The sequence below is a fragment of the Taudactylus pleione genome, unplaced genomic scaffold, assembly GCF_031769625.1.
Source record: "Taudactylus pleione unplaced genomic scaffold, aTauple2 ptg000248l, whole genome shotgun sequence".
Lineage (NCBI taxonomy): Eukaryota > Metazoa > Chordata > Amphibia > Anura > Myobatrachidae > Taudactylus > Taudactylus pleione.
The window spans coordinates 3465001-3492050 of NW_028284650.1; the positions used below are offsets into that span (position 1 = coordinate 3465001).

At 44.3% G+C, this 27050-nt stretch overlaps 1 protein-coding gene across 2 annotated transcripts in view; it reads right to left on the reverse strand.

Annotated features, from left to right (window-relative positions):
* Nucleotides 1-27050, reverse strand: part of COL5A3 (collagen type V alpha 3 chain) — a 348363-nt gene that overhangs the window by 187089 nt on the left and 134224 nt on the right. For both annotated transcript variants that reach the window (XM_088479876.1, XM_088479875.1), the window contains exons 2-4: nucleotides 19877-20044; nucleotides 19232-19445; nucleotides 13846-14008 (exon numbers count right to left, since the gene is read on the reverse strand). In XM_088479876.1, the coding sequence (XP_088336002.1) occupies nucleotides 13846-14008; nucleotides 19232-19445; nucleotides 19877-20044 (545 nt within the window). The remainder of the gene's footprint in view (nucleotides 1-13845; nucleotides 14009-19231; nucleotides 19446-19876; nucleotides 20045-27050) is intronic.

Below are 27050 nucleotides of genomic sequence, written 5' to 3' on the forward strand. Positions count from 1 at the left end.
AAAGTACACTCCAGTCCAAACCCAAAAAAAAATTATTTTCTGTGTTTGTGAATTGTGTGCGCAGTAGCCGCACGTGCATCAACAAAGTAGTGCCAAGCGTGCGCCTGTGTCATAAGTAAAGGGCCGGCTGGCTTGACCGTTAAGGGTGCTGTAACCCCCGAAAGTACACTCCAGTCCAAACCTAAAAAAAAATTATTTTCTGTGTTTGTGAATTGTGTGCGCAGTAGCCGCACGTGCATCAACAAAGTAGTGCCAAGCGTGCGCCTGTGTCATAAGTAAAGGGCCGGCTGGCTTGACCGTTAAAGGGTGCTGTAACCCCCGAAAGTACACTCCAGTCCAAACCAAAAAAAAATTATTTTCTGTGTTTGTGAATTGTGTGCGCAGTAGCCGCACGTGCATCAACAAAGTAGTGCCAAGCGTGCGCCTGTGTCATAAGTAAAGGGCCGGCTGGCTTGACCGTTAAGGGTGCTGTAACCCCCGAAAGTACACTCCAGTCCAAACCTAAAAAAAAATTATTTTCTGTGTTTGTGAATTGTGTGCGCAGTAGCCGCACGTGCATCAACAAAGTAGTGCCAAGCGTGCGCCTGTGTCATAAGTAAAGGGCCGGCTGGCTTGACCGTTAAGGGTGCTGTAACCCCCGAAAGTACACTCCAGTCCAAACCAAAAAAAAATTATTTTCTGTGTTTGTGAATTGTGTGCGCAGTAGCCGCACGTGCATCAACAAAGTAGTGCCAAGCGTGCGCCTGTGTCATAAGTAAAGGGCCGGCTGGCTTGACCGTTAAAGGGTGCTGTAACCCCCAAAGTACACTCCAGTCCAAACCAAAAAAAAATTATTTTCTGTGTTTGTGAATTGTGTGCGCAGTAGCCGCACGTGCATCAACAAAGTAGTGCCAAGAGTGCGCCTGTGTCATAAGTAAAGGGCCGGCTGGCTTGACCGTTAAAGGGTGCTGTAACCCACAAAGTACACTCCAGTCCGAACCAAAAAAAAATTTATTTTCTGTGTTTAGCCGCACGTATATATCAAATCGATATAACATAAATGGAGGACCAAACTTTCTCCGATAAAAATAAAATAGAGAAAGATCAAGAACCACTTCCTCCTAGTGCTGAAGCTGCTGCCACTAGTCATGACATAGACGATAACATGCCATCAACGTCGTCTGCCAAGGCCGATGCCCAATGTCATAGTAGAGGGCACATACAATCCCAAATGGCAAAGTTCAGGAAAATGACCTTGAAAAAGACATTTAAATCAGCTGAAGAGAAACGTAAACTTGCCAATATGCCATTTACGACACGGAGTGGCAAGGAACGGCTAAGGTCGATCCCTAGTATGTTCATGACTAGTGGTTCAGCTTCACATGACGATGGAAGCACTCCTCCCACTAAAAAAATCAAAAGAGTTAAGCTGGCAAAAGCACAGCGAAGAACTGTGCTTTCTAAGAAGATATCACAAATCCCCAAAGAGAGTCCAAGTGTGGTGGTGGTTGCGATGCCTGACCTTCCCAGCACTGGACGGGAAGAGGTGGCTCTTTCCACCATTTGCACGCCCCCTGCAAGTGCTGAAAGGAGCACCCACAGTCCACTTGCTGATATGCAAATTGAAGATGTCACTGTTGAAGTACAACAGGATGAGGATACTGGTGTAGCTGGCGCTGAGGAGGAAGTTGGCGAGGAGGATTCTGATGGTGATGTGGTTTGTTTAAATCAGGCTCCGGGGGAGACAGTTGTTGTCCGTGGGATGAAAAAGCCCATCACGGTCATGCCTGGGCAGAAGACCAAACATTCCACCTCTTTGGTCTGGCAATATTTCTATCCAAATCCGGACAACAACTGTCTTGCCATATGTACCATATGTAAAGGTGAAATAAGTAGGGGTAGGGACGTCAACCACCTAGGAACATCCTCCCTTATACGGCACCTGCAGCGCGTTCATAAAAAGTTACTGTCAAGTTCAGAAACTTTGGCTCAGACCGTAAGCAGTCCAGGGACACCTAAATCCCGTTGTCCTGTTGTATCCAAGCGCCTGCAAACCACACCGTCAACTCCCTCCTCATCAATTTCCTCCTTAGTCAGGATCGGAAGTAGTCCTGCAGGCCATATCACTGGCATGACTGACTCTCCTATCCGGGATTCCTCCGGAGGATCCTGCATTGCTACGCCTACTGCTGCCGCTGCTGCTGTTGCTGCTGCTGCTGGGAGTCGTTCATCATCCCAGAGAGGAAGTAGGAACACCACTACTTTTACTAAACAATTGACCCTCCAACAGTCCTTAGCGAGGAGGATGAAGTACGACAGCAGTCATCCTGAAGCAAAACGTATAACTGAGGCCTTGACTGCTATGTTGGTGTTAGACGTGCGTCCGGTATCCGCCATTAGTGCAGTGGGATTTAGACAATTGATGGAGGTAGTGTGTCCCCGGTTCCAAATCCCGTCTAGATTCCACTTCACTAGGCAGGCGATACCGAGACTGTACAGAAACGTCAGAAAAAGTGTCCTCAGTGTCCTGAAAAATGCCGTTGTACACAATGTCCACTTAACCACGGACATGTGGACAAGTGGAACAGGGCAGACTAAGGACTATATGACTGTGACAGCCCACTGGGTAGATGTATCACCTTACGCAGCAACAGCAGCAGCGTCACCAGTAGCAGCATCTCAGAAACGCCAGCTCGTTACAAGGCAGGCTACGCTGTGTATCACCGGTTTCAGTAAGAGGCACACCGCCGACAACCTCTTAGAGAAACTGAGGGAAATCATCGCCCAGTGGCTTACCCCACTTAGACTCTCCTGGGGATTTGTGATATCTGACAACGCCACCAATATTGTGCGGGCATTACATCTGGGCAAATTCCAGCACGTCCCATGTTTTGCTCACACAATAAACTTGGTGGTGCAGAATTTTCTGAAAAGCGACAGGGGCGTGCAGGAGACGCTTTGGGTGGCCCGAAAAATTTCTGGCCACTTTCGCCATTCAGCGACTGCGTGCCGAAGACTGGAGCGCCAGCAAACACTCTTGAACCTGCCCCGCCATCACCTGAAGCAAGAGGTTGTGACGCGGTGGAACTCAACCCTCTATATGCTTCAGAGGATGGAGGAGCAGCAAAAGGCCATACAAGCCTATACATCCACCTATGACATAGGCAAAGGAGGGGGTATGCACCTGACTCAAGCGCAGTGGAGAATGATTTCCGTGTTGTGCAAGGTTCTTCAGCCCTTCGAACTTGCCACACGTGAAGTCAGTTCAGACACTGCCAGCTTGAGTCAGGTCATTCCCCTCATCAGGCTTTTGCAGAAGCAGCTGGAGAAAGTGAAGGAGGAGCTAAGACGGAGCGATTCCGCTCGGCATGTGGGACTTGTGGATGAAGCCCTTCATTCGCTTTGCCAGGATTCCAGGGTGGTCAATCTGTTGAAATCAGACCACTACATTTTGGCCACCGTGCTCGATCCTAGGTTTAAAGCCTATGTGGTGTCTCTCTTTCCGGCCGACACAAGCCTGCAGAGGTGCAAAGACCTGCTGGTGAACACACTGTCAGCTGAAGCGGAACGTGACACGTCAACGGCTCCTTCTTCATTTTCTCCCGCAACTGGGGCTGCCAGGAAAAAACTTAGGTATCCTAAGCAACCCGCTGGCGGTGATGCAGGGCAGGCAGGACCAAGTTTGGACATCTGGTCCGGACTGAAGGACCTGGCAACAATTTCTGACATGTCTACTGTCACTGCATATGATACTGTCACCATTGACAGAATGGTGGAGGATTACATCGGTGACAGCATCCAAGTAGGCATGTCAGACAGTCCATACCTGTACTGGCAGGAAAAAGAGGCAATTTGGAGGCCCCTGTACAAACTGGCTCTATTTTACCTGAGTTGCCCCCCCTCCAGTGTGTACTCCGAAAGAGTGTTTAGTGCAGCCGGGAACCTTGTCAGCGAAAGGCGTAGGAGGTTGCTTCCACAGAATGTGGAGAAGATGATGTTCATCAAAATGAATTATCAGCTCTTCCAGGGAGACCAGCCTCCAGAAGGTACAGAGGGACCTGTGGTGGTGGATTCAAGTGGGGACGAGTTAATACTTTGTGAGGATGAGGATGTACACACTGAAGAGGGTGAGGAATCGGTGGATGAGGAGGATGAGGATGACATCTTGCCTCCGTAGAGCCAGTTTGTGCAGGGACACATTAATTGCCAGCTTGTTTTGTGGGGGCCCAAACGAACCAATCATTTCAGCCACAGTTGTGTGGCAGACCCTGGCGCTGAAATGATTGATTTGTTAAAGTGTGCATGTCCTGTTTATACAACATAAGGGTGGGTGGGAGGGCCCAAGGACAATTCCATCTTGCACCTCTTTTTTTCTTTGCATTATGTACAGTTTGGGGCCTAGTTTTTCTAACTGCCATCCTGCCTGCCACTGCAGTGTCACTCCTAGATGGGTCACGTGTTTGTGCCGCCCACTCGTGTCGCTTAGCATAGTCATCCAGCTACCTCGGTGCAACCTTTTGGACATAAAAACACTATTGTGAGGTGTGAGGTGTTCAGAATAGACTGGAAATGAGTGGAAATTAAGGTTATTGAGGTTAATAATAGCATAGGAGCAGAAAAACCTACAAATTCTGTGATTTTAGCTGTTTTTATGCTTTTTTTCAAAAAAATACAGATCCAAAACACAAAACCCAGAACCCAAAACACGGAAGGGTGGTTTTGGCAAAACCAATCCAGATCCAAAACACGAAGAAAGATCCAGATCCAAAACCAAAACACAAAACACGAAAAGTGGCCGGTGCACACCCCTAATATATATATATATTTGTGTGGTTGGTATCTGATTGCAGCGCTGTAAGCTCTTTAGCAATTATAAAATAGCGCAAGTTAATATAAATAATGCAATATAAATTAATTGCAGAGCAGTTTATTGGTATGTGGTTTATTTATTAACAGGTATTTACTTAGCGCACACACCTTACGCAGTGCTGCAAGCAGAATATTTCAGCCACTCATGTCAGTCTCTACCCCATCGGAGCTTGCAACTATATTACCAATCACAAGCCTTTTTAATTATCGGTAAGTTTTTGGAGTGTGGGTGGAAGCTTGTGGAGAACATGCAAACTCCACACAGATAGTGCCTTGGTCAAGAATTTAACTCTTGACCTCAGCGGCTATTAGGTAGTAAAGCTAACCACTATTGCGTAACGGTAGTGTATAGCTCCCCTTCAGTAGATGTACCTGAAAGTAATGTGGAGTGAGGGCGGAAGTGCGGTTCCCTGCCCATAAAGGCCACCAAAAGAAGAAGTTTTTACCCTCGCAGGCTCACTTCGCTCTCCATGCTTCGGGCATGGTGCCTCGCTTCACTCGCCACAGGTTTATATTCCCCCTCTATGTCCATGTGGATAGTAACTGATGACGTTGGGCAGTAACTGATGACATCAGGGTACATCAACTGAAGGGGATCTATCCACTACCGGAACTGTAGCAATGGTTCACGCCTGCTGATCGGCCTGGACACAAATTATTCTCCTGAATACAGATTCCTATTTCTCTAGCAAATACAACTCTTGATACAGTGGTTCCTGTGAAGAGAGAACCCCCCTAGGCCAGCTGGAGCTCTGTCCTCTGACCACAGAGATGTTTAGGATCCCAGCCAGAGTGCTTCTGCCAATATCAACAATTCTGGAGAGGAATCGGATACAGGAAGATGGGAGATCTGCGTTTTAGGCTGATTTATGTGAAGTAATAAGTAACTATAATAAAAGCAGTTAAATGTAGTAATAGAGTGGATTACATGCACCAGTTATGTGAAGCAATAGAAGGAGCTGTAAGAAAATGGCATGCAAAGGAATAAGAGGAACCTCTAGGATCCTTCCAAAGCAGAGAAAAACATCCCAGACTGGCAAATTTCCCGAATGATCGTTTACCTGCCTGTAATGTGGACAGGGGTGTCCCATAATGACACAAATTGCTTAATTAAGCACTGCTCACCACTAGCTATCTATAATAAAGGACTCGGAGGTGAGCAGTGCTTAATGATGCAATTTGTGTCATCTTGTGGTGGTCAGTGCTAGTATGTGACGGTCCAGGTTTTAAGGATATCCATGGTTGAGCACAGATAGTTAAATCAAAAGACTGATGTAATAATTGAGTCAACTGTGCCTAAGCATGGTTATCCTTAAAACCTGGGCCGTTAAGCTGGCCATACACTAGACCAACTTTCATCAAACCATCCAACTAGTTGGTTGGAATTAAAATCTGTCCGCGCGCTGTGCAGAAAGGGACATAGGCGCAAGTTACCTGCGTGCGCAAAGCCACGCACGGGCAAAAATGGGTGTGTGACCTAATTACCATAGGATTGCCCCTTAAATTAAGTGTTTTTTGGGGGGTGTGGAACAGCGGGGCAGTGCCCAAAAAACTGGACTGTCCCGCTGAAATTGGGAATGGTTTTGAGGGGTGCGCCCTCTATGGGGTGGCTTCCCTGTTCAACCGCACTTGTCAAACGTGCCTCAAGCTTGCCCTGTGTATGGGAGCAAATGACAATCAGCAATTTGCTCCCAAAACCCCCAAAATGGACATAAACTGTCATTAAAACAAGTTGTTTTAATCAAACAGATTTAACCGACATGTCTGAAGAAAAATTTTAATCTCTTTTCTGGTGTTTGGGAGAATTTTTTTGATTGTCATTTGCTCCCATACAATACCAGATTTTAATTCCAACCAACCAACCAACCAACCAACTAGTTAGATGGTTGAATGAAAGGTGGTCTTGTGCACAGGTTCTCAAACTTGGTCCTCAGGACCCCAAACAGTGCATGTTTTCCATGTCTCCTCACAAAATCACAAGTGAAATAATTATCTTCACCTGCAAATCTTTTAAAATGTGTCAGCGAGTAATGAATACACCTGTGCTCCTGCTCGGTGACCTGGAAAACGTGACCTGTGTGGGGTCCTGAGGACCGAGTTTGAGAACCACTGGTCCAGTGTATGCCCAGCTTTAGGATGGCTTGAGTACCAAGGGCCTGATTCAGAGACGCTCGCTAGATGCGATCGTTCGATAATGTGTATAGAAATTGCGTAGGCAGTGCTGTCGCACAGCATCGCATCAGCACGCCCAGTATATCTTAGAGAGCGATCACATAGTGCAGTGTTTCCCAATCTCGGTCCTCAAGGCACACTAACGGTCCTAGCTTGAGTTGTATCCATGCTTGAGCAAAGATGTTAAATCAAAATAAGTGAAATACTAATTAAGTCACCTGTACTCAAGTTTGGCTATCCTTAAAACCTGGACTGTTAGTGTGCCTTGAGGATCGTGGTTAGGAACCCCTGACATAGTGTATGCAGACACACACCAGCCTGTTTTAAGAAGCCCACTTGTGCACGTCATGTCCAGGAAGTGTATGCAACCATCGGTACATCGGGCAACATCGGATGCTATTGCAGTGCTTGAGGTTGACCATACCCTGCCGTAAGCACTGCGAGCACTTCAGTGTAAACACAAGCCAGGTGACGTGTACTATGACACGTCTTATAATTATGCACACCTCTAAAATGCAGTTGGGATTCTGAGACACGCCTGCGTTTGTACCTCCACTCCCCCGTTTTTAATGGCCAGCCCCTGTTACCACCTACAAACAGCATCCCCTGTCACTCACTCTGCTGGGCTGTCTATGCGCAGCGAGCGAGCGCATTGTGAACTATCGCTAAGGTATGCGCACGTGCACTGCGATGCATACACATGCGCATAATGCATACACACTGCATACCATCGGCAGCAGCGAGAGTTGGCATCTTAGCGAGCGGGACTGAATCAGGCCCCAAGTGTGGGAACCTCTGACTTAAGCAATTTGGACCTTGATGGATCAAACAAAAAGAAAATATTTTATGAGGTGACTTCAGGTTTGGGGAGAGTTGCATTAAATTAAAAATTATTTCAGAACTACATTTGCTTTTTGTATTTACAGTTTTGTTATAACGACCATTACAAAGGGACCACCCAGTTGGGTAAGATGCTACGATTAGTGACTTGTGAATGAAATTTATGTGACTAAGAGACAAATAGGATTTATAAATACTTCAATAGAAAAAATAGGAAAGAATTCATGTGAATCCTAACTACACACAGAGGCGGTCGTTAGATGCAAGCGGTCGCACTGAATGAGGGCAGGAGCTTGCATCTTGTAGTGCCGCCTCTTGGTTGATCGCTAAGCTGTATGTTACCACCCACAGCTCTAGCGACCGGCCAGGGTGATGGTCAAGACCATCGCGACCATCGGGGCTTGCGACCAGACCCTAAGGTTGGGTCTGGGCACTCGCAAGCCCCAGGGAGCTCCCTGCTCTGTTAGAGGAGGAAGCTCCCCACTGACATCACTGATGATGTCAGTGCGGCCGCCCACAACACGGTAGGCGTTCCTTAATTTGGATACCACTCCCCCGGCCCACCTATAAAACGGGACGAGCTGTCGATCAACAGAGGTCCAGAGCGAGAGAGTTTCTCTCTTGCTCCAGGGCTTGCACACGCGCAGTGTGGCCGCTGCGCATACGCAGGGCTACCCATCGACCCGGTTGCGAGCACATCGGTGCTTGCGACCGAGTCTGAATGACCCCCATAGGGCCTAATCCAGAGGGTGACTCAATGACGACATTCACGTAGTTAAGCAATGTTTTGCAACTGCGCATATGCGAAAATGCCTAAAAACTCATACGGCACCTGCGTTACACAGAGAGTACACACACAGGCTAGCAGTTAGACGCACAGTATCATAAATGTTGTAGAATAGTGATGGGCGTTGCTGGGCACTGACTGGGAGGTGGCTACTAGTGCACGCAACCTTGTTCCACGCAGTGGGCGTGTTATGGAACTGTCGCGGTCGTGTCAATGCAAGTGGCTGCGTTCACAGCCTCATAGCTACAGGCATAGGAGGCCATGGACAGACGCAAACACTGCCCCTGCCATAGAGCTAGTGCATGTTTTGCGTCCGATGGTGGCATCGAAGAATGCACCAATCGGTATTACTGCATCTACAGACACTGCAAGTGGGCGTCACAGTCCTTCACATTCGGATGCACAGATATAGACAAGGGAAGGACTTTGAAGTGGCAGTTGCATAAAGTCGCTGGCAGGCCACCGCCAATAGATGCTGCGGCGTGGGGTTCTGTGCCCACCTCTGAATTAGGCCTATAGGATCATTTATTCATTATATCAGAGGTTCCCAAACACGGTAATCAGGGCATACTTCCCAACAGGACCCATTCCAAGAGGGACAAGATGCACTGCTCCTGGACTTCCCACTTAATTTATGATTGCTGTCACCTGTGTTGAAACACCTTTCTTTGTGATTAACTAGTTTAAAACAGGTGACGGCAATCACAAATTAAGAGGGCAGACAGGGGCATAATTACATATTTGAAGGCCCCATAGCAAACGTTTGTAAGGGCCCCTATGTACCACCCACTGGTGAAAAATGTATATAACACATGTAACTGTGACAAGGAAGATGGGCCCCCTCACCTCTGGGGCCCATAGCAGCTGCACCCATTGCACCTAATGATAGTTACGCCCATGAGAACAGATATGAAATGTGCAGTGAGATTTTGATTTGGAGGGGCATGTTCAAGCGCAAATCTAAGGGAGTCCATACATCAGCAATCAAATGATTGTGTAAAAATATCTGCAATGGATGGGGTTCGCCGATTGCCAATTCCAACCAAAAAGTGATTGGAATCGGTAAATCAGGTTGTCCAACATGTTGAATTTTACCGACCAATCGGGGCTGTAAACGGCCGAGTTGCTGACCGTTACTAGTGAAACGATGAGCCTTTCACGATTGGCAGATCTGTTGTGTGCTGAAAATGATCTGTGTATCACTGAAAACTATCTGCAATGTATGGGTGCAGATTGGTGGATTGGAGAATCGTGAAATCAGGAGGGAAAAAACGCAGAATCCTTAAATCCTTTTTTTCCCAATTGCTGATGTATGGGCCTCATAAATTACAGTATAATATAAAGCTGTCCGGCATTTGTGGGCTAATTGCAAAAGCAGCGGGTATTTATCCTGCATGCAAAACAAAAATAATAATGTCTTCGTACTGCTTACATTGCAACATGGTTTGTTTCAGATACAAAGCAACTGTATAGTACTTGGGGGTCTATTTACTAAGCAGTGTTAGGAGACAGAGTGAAAAGTGATAAGGTGCCAGCCAATCAGCTCCTAATTGTCATCTCACAGGCTGTGTTTGAAAAATGACAGTTGGGAGCTGATTGGCTGGCATCTTATCACTTTTCACTCTGTCTCCTTAAGCTGGCCACACACTAGACCAACTTACATCCAACCAGCCAACTTGTTGATTGGTTGGAATGAAAATCTGGTAACGGATGAAAGCAAATTACAATCAGCAATTTGCTCCCAAATGCCAGAAAATGGACAAAAACTGTTGTTTGAACAAATTGTTTAGATCAAACATTTAACAAACTTGTCTGACGTCCATTTTCATCTGTTTTCTGGCATTTAGGAGCAAATTGCTGATCATCAGTTACTCCCATACGTTACCAGATTTTCATTCCAACTAATCAACTGGTTGGCTGGTTGGATGTAAGTTGGTCTAGTGTGTGGTCAGCTTAACACTGCTTAGTAAATAGACCCCTTGTATTGTTTTATTTTGCTCCTAACTCAGAATCAGCCCCTAAGTGTAACCTGGGAGCTACATACAGAATCTGCCATTATTATAGTGAAAATGGATTAGGGTTTTGTTAATAAGTTTGGAATGTTGGGACTTCCAGCCGCTGTCTGAGAAACCTAGGTGCATGCATATAGTTTAATTACAGGTGCAGACTGAAGCTGTATAGCACAGGACCACTTATACCGATCACCTAACTTTATATTACCTAACCTCTTTGTTCTGTGATCATTCCCCGAAGCCTGTCTCATTTGTCCTGTCACTCACTCTGCTTCCTTTCTTCCATCCTAATCTCCTTTATAGAGTACCAGAAAATCTACAAGTCCAGGCAGCTGTCCATGGTAATTCTCATCCCACGCCTTTCCCCAGTGAGACGCCCCCTCTCACTCTTCTGAACACTGTCTGCACCACAACAAAACGCGGTGCATGGGAAACAAATAGAACATAGCTCCGCATTGCTATAACTCACTAGGGATTCAATGGCTGATGCTGCTGAATATTTATTTCCGTGCAGAAATGCCTAAGTAACTGCTGACCATTTCACATTAGATGTTCTCAGTTTGATATATGGTAACATCTGAATTTCTAAAGTCATGGGACACTTTAATCTGCAGAGAATGCAGAGACATGGAGCAGCCCCTGGCTGTATCATCCTTGCCTTTCTCACAATCTGGATATGTTAGTTACCCTAATAGCGGGAGTTATTGTGAAACAAATCTGTTTAATCCAACCACAAAACAAATAAACTGAAGGCTTACAGCCAGCATTTGGGAACATTTCAGGTTACGTTACAATGGCTTCATCACTGTCGTGTGATTTAGGTAACGGCATTTTCAAGGGTTTTACCACATTTTTCCCTTTAGTACATCTCGGCCTATAACTGCTCAGTGTGTATAACTTTTTTGTAAGTCATACTTGCCGACTTTATAAATCTCCTCCCCAGGAGAAGCCCGGTGAAGCCGGACTGTATAAATCATTAGGCCCCGCCCACCACAGGAGAAGGCAGTGATTTGTGGGTCCGCCAGTAGGGGGTGTGGCTAGATGGCGCGATTCGCATCGCTTTAGCTCCACCCCCTACTCGCGTGCCTGACAATTCCCCATAAAATCTCCCCATCCTGCCCACTTCACTAGGAAGTGGATGGGATGCGGGAGACTGCCTACTCTTCCGGGTGTGCAGGGGGTTACCAGATAAATCGGGAGCCTCTCACAACTTATGGGAGAGTAGGCAAGTATGTTGTAAGTATAACTATTCAGTGAGTATACCTGTATGGTGAATAAACTGCTTAGTGAGTACAACTGTCCAGTTATTACAACTGGATTCATGAGTATAACTGCTCAGCGAGTATACCTGGATTCTGGAGTATAACTGCTCAGTCAGTATAACTGCTCAGTGAGTATACCTGGATTCTGGAGTATATCTGCTCAGTGAGTATACCTGGATTCTGGAGTATAACTGCTCAGTGAGTATACCTGGATTCTGGAGTATATCTGCTCAGTGAGTATACCTGGATTCTGGAGTATAACTGCTCAGTGAGTATACCTGGATTCTGGAGTATACCTGCTCAGTGAGTACACCTGGATTCTGGAGTATAACTGCTCAGTGAGTATATTTGCTCACTGAGTATACCTGGATTCTGGAGTACAACTGCTCAGTGAGTATATTTGCTCAGTTTGTATACCTGGATTCTGGGAGTATATCTGCTTAGTGAGTATACCTGGATTCTGGAGTATAACTGCTCAGTGAGTATATTTGCTCAGTGAGTATACCTGGATTCTGGAGTATATCTGCTCAGTGAGTATACCTGGATTCTGGAGTATAACTGCTCAGTGAGTATATTTGCTCAGTGAGTATACCTGGATTCTGAAGTATAACTGCTCAGTGAGTATATTTGCTCAGTGAGTATACCTGGATTCTGGAGTATAACTGCTCAGTGAGTATATTTGCTCACTGAGTATACCTGGATTCTGAAGTATAACTGCTCAGTGAGTATACCTGGATTCTGGAGTATAACTGCTCAGTGAGTATACCTGGATTCTGGAGTATAACTGCTCAGTGAGTATATTTGCTCAGTGAATATACCTGGATTCTGAAGTATAACTGCTCAGCGGGTATATTTGCTCACTGAGTATACCTGGATTCTGGAGTATAACTGCTCAGTGAGTATACCTGGATTCTGGAGTATAACTGCTCACTGAGTATACCTGGATTCTGGAGTATAACTGCTCAGTGAGTATACCTCTTTTGTCAGTCCCGGGCCCCACAATTTCTGATGCCAGCCGTGAGGCTGCCATTGAGAGGAAACCACCAGATTGATACATTACTTTGTGAAAATAATATACCATATTGTTGCAATATGCAGCAATATGTAATGTAAGTTTGTGTGGGGACATTACAATTATTAATAATGTAGAGCCTAGAATCTCTTATTGCCGGCATTACCCAAACAAAATATAGGTAGATTAGCTGATTGCTACTTGCCTGGAATGATAAGAATAAAACTGAAAGCCAGTAATAAAAAAAATGTTTAAAATATATACAAAATTTATAAAAAAAAATGAAATAATTATAAACAGTATTGCGCTCTAAAAATGCAATATTCAAGGGTGAAGTATTTGTAATGCTTTTGCCCTATAAAAACCATTTCGAAACAGAACAGGCATCGCGGCAGGAAGCCTTCGCCACCAGGCTCCTTATCATCTACATGATTCTGAGACGCATAACGTGACTCAGAATCAGGACTTATGTGTCTTAAAGGTGAAAATGTTATTGGAAGCCAAAAATCCCCTCATGCCAATGAGCAGTGCCATGGGGCAACCATATCAGAAGGCTTCTGGAATAATACAAGCTGAATGCGTAACATGTCAGATAACGACACAGGTACCTGCAGGACAGAGCCGATACGGTGCTGTGTGAACATACCCTTCATCCTGGCATCGATGCTTGGACCAGAAGCCTTTGCTGCAGTAGTGGGAGAAAGTATTTCCGAACAGGCCCATGCATTGGAGGGAGGGTGGTTCAAAATTGTGTTTTTGATTAAATATATTTAAGATTTTACTCAGTCTAGATAACAGTTTTTAATCTAAAATATGTAATAATAATTATATGGGATGTTACATATGCAGAATAGGATACATGGATGTGAGAGAAAACACCTGACAAAATGGCTGCTGACCCTCACGATTTACCTCAAACACCTCCTCGTCAAGTAGTCGTGTCCCAAACAGGGTAACGCCATCTGTGCTAATGATGGGATTGGCCCCGCGGTCCAGGAAATGGGTTTGTTTCTTCTCACAGTCAAGTACCATGGTCACGTTTTTTCCTTCAACACTTAGTGCAATCCGATGCCACCTAAAGGAAATGATCAGACATGGACCTCACAGTTTATACAAGTATAATATGATGCATATACTGCATGTACTGTATTACTGTTCATTATCAGGCATTTCAGATGACAGACCAACAGCCAGCACAGCTACATATAATGCAGGTAAATAAAATGGATAAACAGAGATGGTAGATGTCGATGTTTCCATGCCAGCATGATGCCCGCTGTTAGAATAAAAGACATCTGATTGTCTCCTGACAGGCAACCAATATGGCGGCTGCCGCTTCTGTCTACAGACTCAGCTATACTAAGAGACCATCGCTGTACATAATACCTATTGCTCACATGCTGAAATGACCAATAACAGCAAAGCATTAGCTGTTTATACAGGCCTAGGCTCACTACAATAATAACATACAGGGGCAGGATTTGGTCCCATGACCACGCATGGTTTTTAAGAAGGACTGGCATGGGTAAAATTAAAAATTTTAAAGATAGAACAAATTAAAAATAGCTTTGAAGTATAAGGATAAAAAGGCAGATACCAAGGACCATCTGGTAATAAGCCTATTAGCAGTAATAATGTCCTATTATCCCCCTGTAATGCATGACACCTATAAGTCAGACTGTTAGCGTGCAGCTACTTGTTATGCACAGTTCTAGCACTAGTAAGCGTATCATTAGTGGATATACTATTAACTCATGGGTAAAAGATGTTATTCTCAGTTGGGTGTGAACCCTTGTGGTTTTTAGGGGCCTATTCATCATCACTTAAGGAGATATCTGCTGCTTATATTCTTCTGGCGGAATGTCCTGCTGTCACCATATGGGGACAGAAATCATGAAGCTCCGAAAATCAGGGCCGTAGCTAGGGTAGTGCGGCGGTGCCATCGCACAGGGCACCACAGGTCAGGGGGCGCTGTTTGGGCCTGTCAAATTTCTGTTTATTATCATTCTCACTTGTAGCTTCCTATTATTTCATCCCCAGCATCTCCTGGCCTCTCCTATCTCTTCCCTGGCCCTTCCCCATGAAGCCATGGCCCTTTTTTGGGTGCATTATGTCTCTTTGAAAAATGAGGGGGCGTCAATGCTCTTTCTGGCACAGGGCACCAAAAATTCTAGTTACGGCTCTGCCGAAAATACAATATATCGGAGAAAATACAATATCGGAGATTGAATGCAGGAGCATCTTCAGATGGCGAGTGCTCCCGCTCAGGGCTCGCAACCCGGAGTTCCAGGTTGCGAAGAAGAATGCTTTTGGATCTCTCTGCCCTTGTCCGGCTCCTTCCGCTGGACGTCGGGGCTCTTGTGTGCATGTGTGACCTGTAGGTCACGCATGCACACTAGCTTCACTGCTCCAAAATGAATTACTTATGCTAGGCAGCGTGAACTAATTTACTACAACAGTTGTAGGGAGAACTTTCAGCTACTGGGTATATGATTCTAAAAATAACAGCATCAGTTACATAGAGATTACAGGCACCAGGACATAATGTTATCACTGCATGGGACAAGTGGTCCAACAGGTATTAGTAATATTAGGAAAGAAAATAATCAAATCTGCTTCACCGGCAAAGTTTAGACATATTGATTAGAACAAGTAAGTGACCAGATAAAGATATTTGCAACTTATTAAAAGTTATCTCAATTCAGAAGCTTAATGTGAAAATGCTCAATAGAAGAAATGCTAAATAATTCTGGTAATATGATTATGTACTAAAATAATGAAATTAGACGACAATATGCGGTCTGTGACCTCCTAATATGAAACATCAGTTTATTATTACAGCTTATAAGCATATTATTGAACCATAGACAAAAAAGCCCTTTTATTATAATTTCATTTTTTATTCAGTTATGTTTTGAGGTATATCTATCTATATATATATATTTACTGTATACAGTATATATACTGTATATATATGTATATATATATCTATATATATATATATATATATATGTATGTATAAAGACAAGCAGTAGCAGAACTACTTTGTGTTAGACTTTTATTTCTCTGTAAAAACTATCAAATGTTGCAGGTTCGGGGTTGGTATAGATTATTTATTAGGGCCACCTCTGGGGTGTATTTGGATGGCGTAACCTCTGCAGTAACTAAAATGAAGAAGTGAGGAATGTACCGATAGGAGGTGTACTGGGTACTGTATGGATAACTGTGAAATATATTGCTGTGGACCAGCCTGAGGAAGTGGTCAGGTGACCACGAAACGCGTTGCCATTTCTAACTGCAAAGGAGATTTTTACATTGGACAGGATTTCTATCCCCTAACATTTTTTTCCTTTCTCATTATATTGTTATATTCCTTTTTGATCTATTACTATTATTATGTCTTTGCTTCATGTGATTTATTACTTCTTTTTTTTTTACCTAGATTGCAGTTTATTTTATTTGCTGTATTTCACTATATCAAACCTAATTTCTGATAGGCAAATGTACTACAATTTATTATAATAAAATATATTTATTTTAAACTTACCCCGAACAATAAAAAAACATTTTGGGTGCTATTATAAACTCATTTTTATATCAATCCTATCCAATAAGATTCTAAACAAACCGATGGACATCAGGTAGATTAAAATGAAAGTACAAAGCAAAAACATCACCTACCTAAGAAATTTCATTATTGTGGAGTTTTCTCCTGTTGACATTATGTAGTGAATTATCCGATTTAATGGTTCATATGGGCTTCTGAACAACATAAGCTATACGTAAATTGTCTATGTTTCGAGTGCAAAGAGAGTGACAATCAAAGAAGCTCTGTCACTCCCTCAGTACTGATCTTTCTCATTAACATCAAGAGTGGCTCTGGGGCAGCTGCCCCGCTCTACCCTTCGCTATCCCTCACCTGGATTTGTGCAAATAGAGCTCATCCCCCACATTGTGTTTACCTACAGTACCCCTGACACCATAACAGGCACGTCTAATTCAGGCATCATTCATTTTCTGCTTCAGAGACGTAACTAAATTCAATTGGTTAAAGTCAGCAACAAACCACAAAAGTGGAACTGATGTTCCCTTACTTGCAAATTCATTTACAGTATGTTACTTATCTTCTGACTTATCCATGGATTACCATCCAAAACAATGTATTTTGCTTTCTGCAGTACTTCTTTACTTGCAGCCATATTTATTAAATCAATGTCCCATGAAATTCATGCGGAAACAGCTGTTTCCTCACGAATAACTCACATTTAGGTACCAGGGGTATTTAGGAAATATATCTAACTGAGATGCCTTCTAATCCTTAACAGTCTTTTTTCTTATATTTACTCCCCTATGATTTATATAGAAATGCATATAAACAAGGCAGAACATAATGGAGTTTGCGTAGAGCTCCTCAAGTTGTTTACGGGGGATATTTAACCTAGGGTCACACAGATGCAGGAACACTGGGCCTGATTCAGAGATAAACGCAACTGCAATTTGCACGCAGATCAAGCGATTATTTGCCATTGCACATGCGTATGCATCGCAGTGTGCGAAGGCAGCAGTGCGTCCGCTGTGTGTTCACGCAGACCACGGAGGCCCATTGCAGATTGATTGACAGGAAGTGACCATTTGGGGGTGGAGAAGGGGTGGTTAGCTAAACGCAGATGTGCCTGGCCGTTTGAACACTGTTACGTGGGCATACATAAATAAGCCACTACAATTGCATACGCAGCTCTGCGTGGCAGAAGAGCTCCCTGGCCTGTGTAAGGTCAGACCTGCCACAAGGGTAAAATGGCCGCCGATGTACTTCGATGGTACCGATGTTTAAGTAGGTATGCATAGTTGTACGCAGGTGAAAAAGCAGTAGTGGGCGTCTTTATGCTCCGGTCTTTGCTAACATCAGCATATTTTTGCAACTGCGTTACGTGAGGAGACGCAGTTGCGGTCGCATTAGCGTACATCCCTGAATCAGGCCCACTGTCGGGCGAGAACACAGCAAAGTAATCTTACGCCGCTGTGACCTGCGGCAAAACAGTGGATTTTCCCATTCGCCGGGACAGGGGCTTACCAAAGGATCTGTCACAGCATGAAAACAGTAATAAATTGCCCCCAAACCAATTCTTGTATCACTGTGCATAGCAAAGTTCTAGACTAAGACATTTATTCAGTCTGTTTCGTACCCTCTCATACTTCTGCTTTGTCTATAGATGGATAACAGGTTGCTCTTACATACTTATAGGTTTCCAGTTTAAATAAGCTATGTGCTAAATAATTCCCTCCTCCCCCACGTTAGTACTTGGTGAGGTCCTTCCCCATGGGCCACCAGCATTCCCCCTAGTAAGCAGGGTCCCAGAAATGACACGTGCTTTCTAATACAGGTGATTGTCAGAGCTCCTGGCTGCCAATACTATTATTGGTAAGGAAGAGGATTCACTACATGGGCTATCTAAATTGAAAAGCCATTTTTAAGAACATTTCCAATTTCAGAAACTGGATTCCTCCCTTGTCATATCTGTATGGTAGTATTCTCCTCCCCCTGGCACTCCTTTCTTGTATCCTGTGGGTGGGGGGATTTCTGAAAGAGTTGTATATCATCAAAGGAGAATCCAATGTGCAGAGGTAGACAAAGTCATACATTCCATGAGATCCACCCAACTCCTTTTCATGCTGAATTTCCATTTCGGCAATGCAAGTCCAAGAGCAGAAAATGACTGTTTGGTGAGAGATTTTCTGATTCCAGGTGAATAAAATGGTGGTATGATGAATTTGTTGGGAAGGAGGTGAGCTTGACAAAGAGTTTCTGCTGAGCTATTTTCTGTTATGTTGTTTTTGTTAGAGGTTTCCTTGGTTACAGGGAAGATGCCATCATTATAGATACAAGGATAGACCATCAATTTTTTTAAAGAACAGATCAATTTCCACTACAAGATTCTCTGTTTCTTTCAGAAGTAATTGTTAGGAACCCTTGCTTCCTTGTGATTTAGATGACCAATAGGTAGTACGGTAAATTCCCGAAGCCAGTGTGACTCAGAAAATATGGTGGCATCTAGCACAATTAACCAGTGGTCATGGATTTATCTGCTGATTTGGCTGCGTGCACCCTTACAAGGGGTACTACACATACCCAAAATGGATGGCATTACAGTCATTTACAGCCTTAGAGGAAATACCAAAAAATAACAGTTGACGCCCCTGAGATAGCAAATTATACAAAATAGAAGACTATGATCAACAGTCCCCCCACAACATTTACATTTGGAGATCCAGCATTCTAATAGTGCAGAATAATACTCACTTGCCATCGGCCAGGTTGATCTTCTTGAAAAAAGGGTAGTTTTCAGGAGTTGGATGTCCATGTTGATCTTCATACACAAAGACTGGGGAACGTCCAATCTCCATACCCAGCTGCTGCACACCCTTTTCATTGTATATGGAGAGTAAGAAGAACTGAGCTCCTTTTTTTACTTTGAGAGTAATAAGAATGGAGAAGTCTTCTGGGAATGGGTTATCTGTACCAATGGATGAGATGAGGTTTAAAGCAAGAAGCTAAAGGTACAACAACCTGTGGTATTACAGTAATCAAGCAATCAATGTTCACATAATCATGGACATGCAGATCCTATATAGAAAGCCTTTTTCTTACCCATTTTCCTCTGTGTCTATGACATTTCCCATTATTATACACCAGAAGAAGGGGAAGAAGCCCACCCATACTGTTGTGTCGATCTTTATTACATGTTATAAGTGGGAACAAAGTAACTGGAATGAGTGTATGAGATTATATTGTGGCTGTCTTTATGTTTTTGCCTTGAATCACTTAAGTGTATTGTAGTGATCAGGAGACAAGAGGAGGCCATGGATTCAGGAGCAACCTTGACACTTAAAGAGAGAGAGCATTGTACACTAGATTTAGATGTATCATGTCACTGGTATAACCCACCTGGGTATAACTGTTTGGTTGGGGCACTAAAGTGAGTTCTGTTCTCCAATTTGAAAGCGATGTCAGTCTCCTCAATTCCTTGCCTCTGCGTACAAATTCCAGCTGCTAACGCAACTCCTTCAATTTCTTCATTGAGTTCCAGAGCTTTTAAGACGTTAACTGGAGATTCTAGAAATGCAAGAGGAATAAAGCCGTCAGATAACCACAATTTGTCCTGAATGCAAAAAAATGTATACATAAAACAAATGCTATAGCTAAAGTCAAAGAGCTCATCTGTAACATGGTTCTTAAAGTATTCCATGTAGCACAATGAAATGTGTAATATAAGCTTTAATTTGTCAAGGAAAGAGTAGAGTATGGTCACGGTTGTTAGATGCCGGGCAGAATGTCATTGTATGGTTGGTTGGTGGTGATCTCTATCTCTATGGACTGTGGAATATAAAACAATAGTGGTCAGTCACATAGAACTGGAAACCGGGAAATAAAGAGCCCTAGTTATGGGAAAAATTACACACTGGTTAAATCTAGGAGTGGCCTAGAAATTAATGTTATCTAGCAGGATTTAGCCACATTATGTGGAAGTGGAGGTGGCTTTTGTTTAATCAATATAACTACAGACTCTATGTAGCTCAAATAGCAGTGAGTCCTAGAGCTACAGTACAGTATTGCTCACATATGCACTTTTTTCTCCCATACTCAAGACTCCCTCTATACCTACCATCCCATCACTCTCCTCAATTTTTCCTCCACGCTCATTGAGAGGATTGATTATCTCCAGCTCACCTCATTCCTCTGTTTCTGCTTCCTTCATGTCTGTTTTCAGTTTTCAATCTAGCTTTAATCCCCTCCACTCTATTGAAAATGACCTCACTAAGGTCACCAATTACTTTTTCAGTGACAAAGCCAAAGGTCACTTTTCCACTCTCATTCGTCTCAACCTATCTGCTGCCTTTGACACTACCGATCACCCGGTTCTACTTCAAACACTCACTTCCATCGGTCTCCAGAAATCTGTCCTCCCATGCTTCACCTCTTACCTCATGGATTCTTCCTTTTCTGTCTCTACTTCAACTTTCACCCCCCCTTCCCCTTTTCCTCTGCACCTCCAAGGCTCCTGTTCTCACTGTTCACCTCCCTGGCAAACTCATCACTCCTCCAGGCTCCAAAGCTATTTTTATGCTGATGATGCTTAAATGTACCTTTCCTCCCCTGACTGTTCTCCTTCTCTTCCTGCCTCTCAGGTATCTCATTCTGGATGTCCCAATGTTTTCTCAAACTAGACATGGCCAAATCTAAACTCATTGTCTACCCCCTTCTGGGGCCTCATCTTATCCACCCCTCTCTCTCTTTCTCTCGTCAACATCTCACTACTGTCCGTTCCTCAAGTCTGCAGTCTGGGTGTCACCCTTGATTCCTACCTGCTCTATACACATTTAAAATGAATCTAATTTCTTGCCATTTCCTCACCAAAATATCACTAAGACCAGGCCTTTCTAACTCCTGATGCCACCATCTCTGACCTTATTTCTGTCAACAATTCCTCCCGTCCCCTGCTCTCCACTATGACCAACACCTAAACTTCTGCCTGCTTACCTCCTCTGATGCCCATCTCCAAGACATCTGCTTAGCTCCCCTACCCGAGAACTCACTCCCTTGCCAGGAAGGCCTTCCCTTTATCTTGCCAGCTTCAAACAGGAACTAAAAACACACCTCTTCATTACTGCCTACCATCCCTTCTCTTAATTCTCTGCTACTTCCTCCTTCCCTCTCCTACACTTTTCACCAGTTCACCCTCCAGCTGTTCACCACTACTCTTAGCCTGTAAGTTCTCACAGGCAGGGCCCTCATTCCTCAAGTTTCATCCCTGGGGTGCTATTCTTGTTACAGTGCTCCTTGTCCCTTGTCCCTTACAGCATCTGACATTGTGTGCTTGTCCCTTACTAGGTACAGTCTCACATAGGGCTGTGAACTATCCCCACTTCCCCCTTTGACTCTCCTACACTTGCCATCAAGACACAGGGACTCACCCTTCCCTTGCATTGTCTGCATCATACCCAGTTTATATGGTTTTATATATATAATAATTATCATTTGCCTTTAATTGAGTGAGTATATATGCAGAATGCGATAGGTTTAGTAAATCCTAATTTAATATTTTTATGATTATGTTTTGGTCATAAAATAATTACATTTGTTTTCTTTTGGTTATATCAATTGTTACATTGGCCTTCATTATTTTTATATTGGGACATTTCTTAGTACACACCCAATATTGTTCTTGCATTCTACATAACGTTACATTAATTCCCACATACACTATCATTGTGGCCTCAGTACTGTAAATCACTTGCATGACTCTCCTGCTCAGAAGAACATACCTCTGGGAAGTGCAATTTCCATGGAAGCCCTTTATAAGTTCTAGCAGAGCGTGTCTGTTATTCAGGCAACATTTAAAGTCCATTTCATTATTGTTAGTGCAGGATATGATATTCTGCTCATCATGAGAACAGCCACAGTAAATCCTTGCTGAAAGCCGGCTGATCTTACTCATAGAAAACACTACTTATAGTATAAGGCAATGCTTAGCTCTCCAGCAATACCGACCCACACTGATAGGCAGCTCTCCGCCAGCTTGTCGCTGTCCATTTTGTGCATGCGTTAAACAACATGGCCGGGTTACACATGCACTTTGAGAGATCATTAAATAAAATAAAAAAAATAGATACAAGAAGTTACAAAATACCCCCAAAATTAATAATTTTAAATTAAGTACGTAAGTTTAAATGGAAAAATGCTATAATTATTGAAATAAAGCATTTTTACTCTACTGCCTCCTGCTATTGCCATCCTGAGATGGTGAGAGTGACCCTAGGATTACCGCCACAATCCCTGTTAAATAGGCTTCTCCGAGCTGTCATCGGAAGTGGCGTGCAAATGTCTTGTGACGGCTTTGGGGCTTGGTAAATAAGGTGAAGCCCTATCTCTGATGATATTGGTCTTTTCCAATGATAAAGACCCTTACTTACATTATAGTAACTGCCAGTCAACAAAGACTGCAGCATGATCTAAGTAAGACAGTGGAATTTATTTAAAAAAATAGTGCTATGTGCACACATTTATACTGTCTCACAGTGACCAGACATTTGCTACAGTAACATGCTAGAAAAAAACAGAATCTGATTGGCTGCTTTTTGTCACAGGACATTTCTGCATAGTACAAGATGGTACTAAGCTACAACTATGCACAGTCCCCGACATAATGCAAAAGTAGGGTGAGAAGGTTGAGCAAGCTCACTATAAGTAACTGAGGACCCGATTCACAGCTGGACGCTAGGCCGATGGCTGGGCAGTATGTCGATGTTTTCTTGTATTTACTGCGCATGTTTGAGTCGCACGGCGCATGTGATGCTGTGGTTTACCGATGGCGGCCGTAGTGAGTATTTGGATGCATAGTGATTGACAGTCAGTGTGCGTTTATGACAGGTAACGTGGCTAGTCAAATGCGACCGTGTTACCAGCGTTTTGTGGGCGTATCACAGCCAGCGGCTGCATCTGTGTATGCTCTTTTGCTGGTCCTAGGATTGCTCAGAAGTTGGATGGTGTGACTAGTGGTGGTCTTTGTACACCAGCGGCGATACAGAAATGCAGCATCTTTGTGCAAATTACAGTGGCTGTGGTATTAGCGTATATATGCAGTAATGCTACGTACAGAGATTCAGCCGCCATGGGATTAGCGTCCACTTCTGAATCAGGCCCTGACTGGAGTAAATTAGTGAGAATTGGCAATAATAACATTTTAATCTATAATAAGGGGAATCAGCTCCCCACAACACAGTGCTAGGAACAGGCACTATAGGCATACTTGCCAACTCTCCTCATTGTCAGGGACACTACCTGAAACACTACCTGAAACAGTAGCAATCTCCCTGTCTCCGAGAAGAGTCTACCAATCTCCCTGATTGCACCTTACCTCCATTATGAAGCGGTTTTAGGAAAGATAAAACAGATATATACATTCAAATTGGATCATTAGTGTAATTTCCCTGCATTGGGTATAAGGCACAATGATCCCTATGGCTACATGCATTTTCTGAAAAGTATCAGTGTGTTTTCATTACCAAATAGATCTCATTTACATTTGTGTGTAAGTCAGTATTATGACACGCCTCTCAGATGTAGCAGTACACGCCCCTCAGTGTATGACACGCCTCTCAGATGTAGCTGTACACACCCCTCAGTGTATGATACGCCTCTCAGATGTAGCAGTACACGCCCCTCAGTGTATGACACGCCTCTCAGATGTAGCTGTACACACCCCTCAGTGTATGACACGCCTCTCAGATGTAGCAGTACACGCCCCTCAGTGTATGACACGCCTCTCAGATGTAGCTGTAAACACCCCTCAGTGTATGACACGCCTCTCAGATGTATCAGTACACGCCCACATTACTGCCGCACTCATAGGTGCTGCTTTCACAATCTCCCTGAAATGCTTTTTCAAAAGTAGGCAAGTATGGGTATAAAGCACAGAGAGGGAAGAGGCAGGATCAGCTTCTCACAATACAGTACTAGGGAGAGACAGCATAAAGCATTGGCAGGAAGAGGCAGAATTACCTCCCCACGAGGCAGAGCTAGGGAGATGCACAGACATTGAAGAGGAGGATATATTTACTAAAGTGCGTGTTTTTTAGAAGTGGAGGTGTTGCCCATAGCAACCAATCAGATTCTACTTAACATTTAACTAGCACATACTAGAAGATAATCTCAACTTCTAAAAACCAGCACTTTAATAAATATACCCCGTAGTCAGCTTCCCGCAATACAGTGCTAGGGAGAGACAGAAGAATTATGCTTGCCGACTTTCCGGCAGTCCCCTCCGGGAGGGAGCAGCCAGGTCGGCATAGCAGGGGGCGTGGCTAGCATAGGGGGGCACGGCCGGATATATTACCCAGCATTTGCGGATGGAGCGGGGGCGTGGTCACACGATCGTCTCGTTTTGGCCTTGCCCCCGCTATTCAATGGCGAGATTACCGGCATTGTAAAGCAGGGTGCAGGGTCATGATGACGCAATTCAGCGATAATCGCGTCATTGGCCACCCCCGCTGCAGGGTTTTCTGGTGTAACTGCGGGAGGTCTGGAGGGGTCGGCGGTACCAGGAGGCTTTCCTGCTTTACCAGAATGCAAAGCCAAGGGTCAACTCCATAAAACACAGGATGAGCTCCACAAAAAAGTGCAATGTACAAAAAGAGTTTAGAAGTAATGAAAGAGCTCTAGTTAACAGTGTTGGAATGGTACAGAAGATTACACTCTAATATAAAAGACTGGGACATAGCATATGAAAGATCTGTACGGTGTGGTACCCACCTTCTTCCCCCTTTGCTAGGAGCACTGTGTACACTGGCGGTTCTAGGGGCGGGCTAACAGGGCCGTTGCCCGGAGCGCCGGCCCCTTGAGGGCGCCACTGAGTCCCCAGGAGGCAAAAAAATAAATCTCTTAAATTTTTTTAAAAAAACCCCCCGCTAGCCGCTGCCACAGGGAGGCTGCATTTGCCGGGCGCCCGCTGATATTTGTTATCAGCAGGCACCCGGCTCCCTCCCTGCAGCCGCAGCCGAAAGCCAGAGCTCACTCCTGAGCTCCGGCTTCTGGCAGAGAGCACTATGGGAGGGACGTCATGACGTCTCTCCCACAGATACGTGGTGGAGCCGCGGTCGGACCGGACAGCAGCGGACGCAGGAGCGGGGCTTAAGGTAAGTATTGTGTTTGTATTTTAATTGTTGGGGTTTTTTTAGCACCAGCACTGGGGGCATGGCTACAGGGGGGCATTACTAGGGGCATTACTACTGGGGGCATGGCTATAGTTGGGCATTACTACTGGGGGCATGACTATATGGGGCATTACTACTGGGGGCATGGCTATAAGGGGCATGGCTACAGGGGGCATTACTACTGGGGCATGGCTATGGGGGGCATTACTACTGGAGGCATGGCTATAAGGGGCATTACTACTGGGGGTATGGCTATTGGGGGGCATGGCTATAAGGGGCATTACTACTGGGGGCATGGCTATAGGAGGCATTACTACTGGGGGCATGACTATAAGCGGCATTACTACTGGGGACATGGCTATAGGGGGCATTACTACTGGGGCATGGTTATAGGGGGCATTACCACTGAGGGAAATGGCTATAGGGGCCATTACTACTGGGGGCATTGCTATAGGGGGGCATCACTACTGGGGGCATGGCTATATGGGGACATTACTACTGGGGACATTACAACAGGGGGCATTACTACTGGAGGCACATCTATAGGGGGGGCACTACTATATGGGACATTACCAATGGGGGCATTAACACTGTGGGCATTACCACTGCGGGCACTACTAATGAGGGCACTGCATGGGGGCACCACTAATGACCCCATTGTGTAAGGGGCACTACTACTGTGGGCATTGTATTAGGGGCAATACTACTGTGGGCCTTGTTTATAAAGGGCACTAATTTGGGCATTGTGTAAAAGAGGCACCACTGTGTGTCATAACATGAATAAGGGATTTCTGTGTGGCGTAATTCGAATTGGGGATAATTTATTATAAAGAGAATTATTGTGTGTGGCACAATGTATTATTCAGGACATTGCTGCGTGTGGCATAATGTATTATACAGGGCATTACTGCTGTGGCATAATGTGTTATACAGGGCATTACTGCGTGTGACATCATGTGTTATACAGGGCTTTACTGCATGTGGCATAATGTGTTATAAAGGCCATTACTGTGTGTGGCATAATGTATTATAAAGGGTATTACTGCGTGTGGCATAATGTGTTATAAAGGGCATTACAGCGTGTGGCATAATGTATTATACAGGGCATTACTGCTGTGGCATAATGTGTTATACAGGGCATTACTGCGTGTGACATCATGTGTTATACAGGGCATTACTGCATGTGGCATAATGTGTTATAAAGGCCATTACTGTGTGTGGCATAATGTATTATAAAGGGTATTACTGCGCGTGGCATAATGTGTTATAAAGGGCATTACAGCGTGTGGCATAATGTGTTATACAGGGAACTACTACATGTGGCATAATGTGTTATAAAAGGCATTACTGTGTGTGGCATAATGTGTTATAAAGGCCATTACTGTGTAAGACATACTGTGTAAGGTGCA